We start from the raw sequence: 2412 nt of genomic DNA on the forward strand, positions 1-2412 counted from the left end.
CTGTTCCCCTCCTCCAATTCCCCAATAAAATCTTTAAAAAATAAAAAAAAAGGATTGTAATGTGTTGTTGATTTTTCTTTCAAACAAGTTCCATTTTATCTTTTCTCCAAGGTCTTCCCCAGCTCCCCCGTTCTAGTGGTCTCTGGCCATCGGCGCTCTTCCCGTACACCTGGCCTCGCCATCTACCCCGTAAGAGTGGTCAACTTCACTTCCCTCCAGCAGATGACATCTCCTGTTTTCATCAACATTTCCTGTGTGCTCACCAGTCAACGTGAGGCTGTGCTAGTAAGCGCTATGAAGAAGTCTGATGCAGGTGAGCAGTGGGGGCTCCTACTTTTAATCTAGAGGAGGAAAGAAGACATGTATTACTCAGCTTAACGGGAAGCATTCAGCCACCTGACCGAGACTGCTCAAACTAGCTGGGGCATGGATTCATTTTCCAAGCCTACACGAAGTATAACCTTCAGGAAGCTTTTTTATCACTAGATATTATACTTGACATATATTTAAGAATAGTCATGTTAGTTTAAGGTGAGCCTGTTGGCTTCATAACTGTGCCACTTACCAAACCTCTTGAGAATGTTTCCTTTTCTTCATTACTATTTAGCAGAGCTTTTTGCATCAGGCAAAGGGCAAATGGTGGTAACCCTGGACCAGGACTTAGCTGCCCCAAGTCCCAAGTCTAGGCATTACCCAGTTTAGGAACAGTGCCTCGTTTGGGTGGGATGGGAAGCGTTATGGAGATGGCAGGAAATCCAGAGAACCAACCTCCTTGTAGTTGTCACTCCCACTTGCCCATCCCTCAAGGGAAACAGTACTTGATTATTGGGAATGAATCAGGCTGAACCCTAGTATATCTCCCAGTGGGAGAAAAGTTTTTGTTTATGAGCACTTGGAACGTACTGATCAATAAATATCCTAGGCATATTTATATGCACTTCTCATAACTCGAGGGGGTAGGTGTTTTTTTCCATTGTGAAGAGCTGAGGAACAGATGTTCAAGGTCCCACGATTAGCTAGTGTTCGACTCCAACCTGTCAAGTTCAGTGATTCTAAATCAACTCATTATGAACACAGGCAACACCCACAGTATCAGCAGTATTTGAGTGTCACCAATGGAATCCNAGATGGCAGGAAATCCAGAGAACCAACCTCCTTGTTCTGCTTATTAGGATCCTGCACCCCAAGTCAGGCCCTGGCCATCACCACAGTCCTTCTTCCGGAGACCCTTATGCTGTGCCATGTGCAGTTCAGTAATAAATTGCTGGACATTCCAGCAAGTCAAGTCTTCCATGTCCATTCAGATTTCAGCATGCAGAAAGGTGGGTTCCACCAGATCCATTTCCCCTTGTTTTCTTTCATGTTTGTACACTTGTCACTTTATTGGATTGCATCTGTACACTCCAGTTTCATCTGCTATAGAATATGGACTCTCAACATTTCTGTTCAATCCATTCACTTTTACCGTGTCTCTATAATACCTTTTCATTGTGTATGCTTTTCTGTAATTTAGTTTTCTTTGTTAGTCCCTGTTATCCCTGTCAGGGCTTGACTATGCCTCATTCATCTTTTATCCCCAACAAATAGCAGAATGTTGGAATGTTCATTGAACTGAAGGCTATTCCAAGCAGAATAGCATTGACAAGCAGAAAGTAGAGAAACAGGCATGAGCTGGGATAACTTTGTATAAATCACCTGATCTAAAGTGAGAGGATTCATGTCAAATGTAAATAGGACCGTGCTCCATTGTGAGTTTCTACTCCAAGGCCAGGCTGTGTGAACAGCACAGGTGTTGAGCACTGGATGCCACTCAGCAAACTGCTGAGCACCAAACAGAGTGCCTGAGGCCAGGGCAGGCACTGGGGGTCGAGGGGAGCTGCACAGGGCTTCCAACCCTTACTGTCAGTCACACAGGTGCACGTGGATCGGACACCAGCGTGGCACAAAGGAGGAGTCTCCACATCAAACCTGGCGTTTTCTGTGAGGTTTTACAGAGGAAATGATGTTTGAAGGACTAGGAGTGAGCTAGGTGTGATGAGAACAGGACACTTCAGGCAATGTAGAGCTCTGGAGGAGTTTTCAAAAATAAGATGAAAGCAGTTTAAAACTATCTACTGGCAGCACATAGAATGGACAAAGAATGGGAAGCGAGAGGACTAGTAAATGAGGCCATTGCAATAATCCACGCATGAACTGATACGGGTTTAACTATTGTAGATTAGAGAAATACTAATAGGGTGGGTGCCAGAGGCATCTCAAAGGACGAGTTTACAAGATTTGGAGACATGATTGGCTAGAAGAATGAAGGAAAGGATGCCAAGACAGCTGAGGTTTGATGGTGGGTAACTACAAAAATACTAACAGGAATAAGGTCCTCAGGAGGTGGCTTGATAGAAAGTGACTAAATCAGGG

The 2412-nt window shown here is 44.4% G+C and overlaps 1 protein-coding gene across 1 annotated transcript in view; it reads left to right on the top strand.

The window, feature by feature from the left end:
• NUP210L (nucleoporin 210 like) overlaps positions 1-2412 on the top strand; it is an 85010-nt gene that overhangs the window by 76840 nt on the left and 5758 nt on the right. Inside the window, exons 28-29 of the mRNA XM_019627298.1 lie at positions 195-313; positions 1173-1322. Coding sequence (XP_019482843.1) covers positions 195-313; positions 1173-1322 — 269 coding nt within the window. The remainder of the gene's footprint in view (positions 1-194; positions 314-1172; positions 1323-2412) is intronic.

This window comes from Hipposideros armiger, unplaced genomic scaffold, assembly GCF_001890085.2.
Source record: "Hipposideros armiger isolate ML-2016 unplaced genomic scaffold, ASM189008v1 scaffold_729, whole genome shotgun sequence".
In the NCBI taxonomy this organism is placed as follows: Eukaryota; Metazoa; Chordata; class Mammalia; order Chiroptera; family Hipposideridae; genus Hipposideros; species Hipposideros armiger.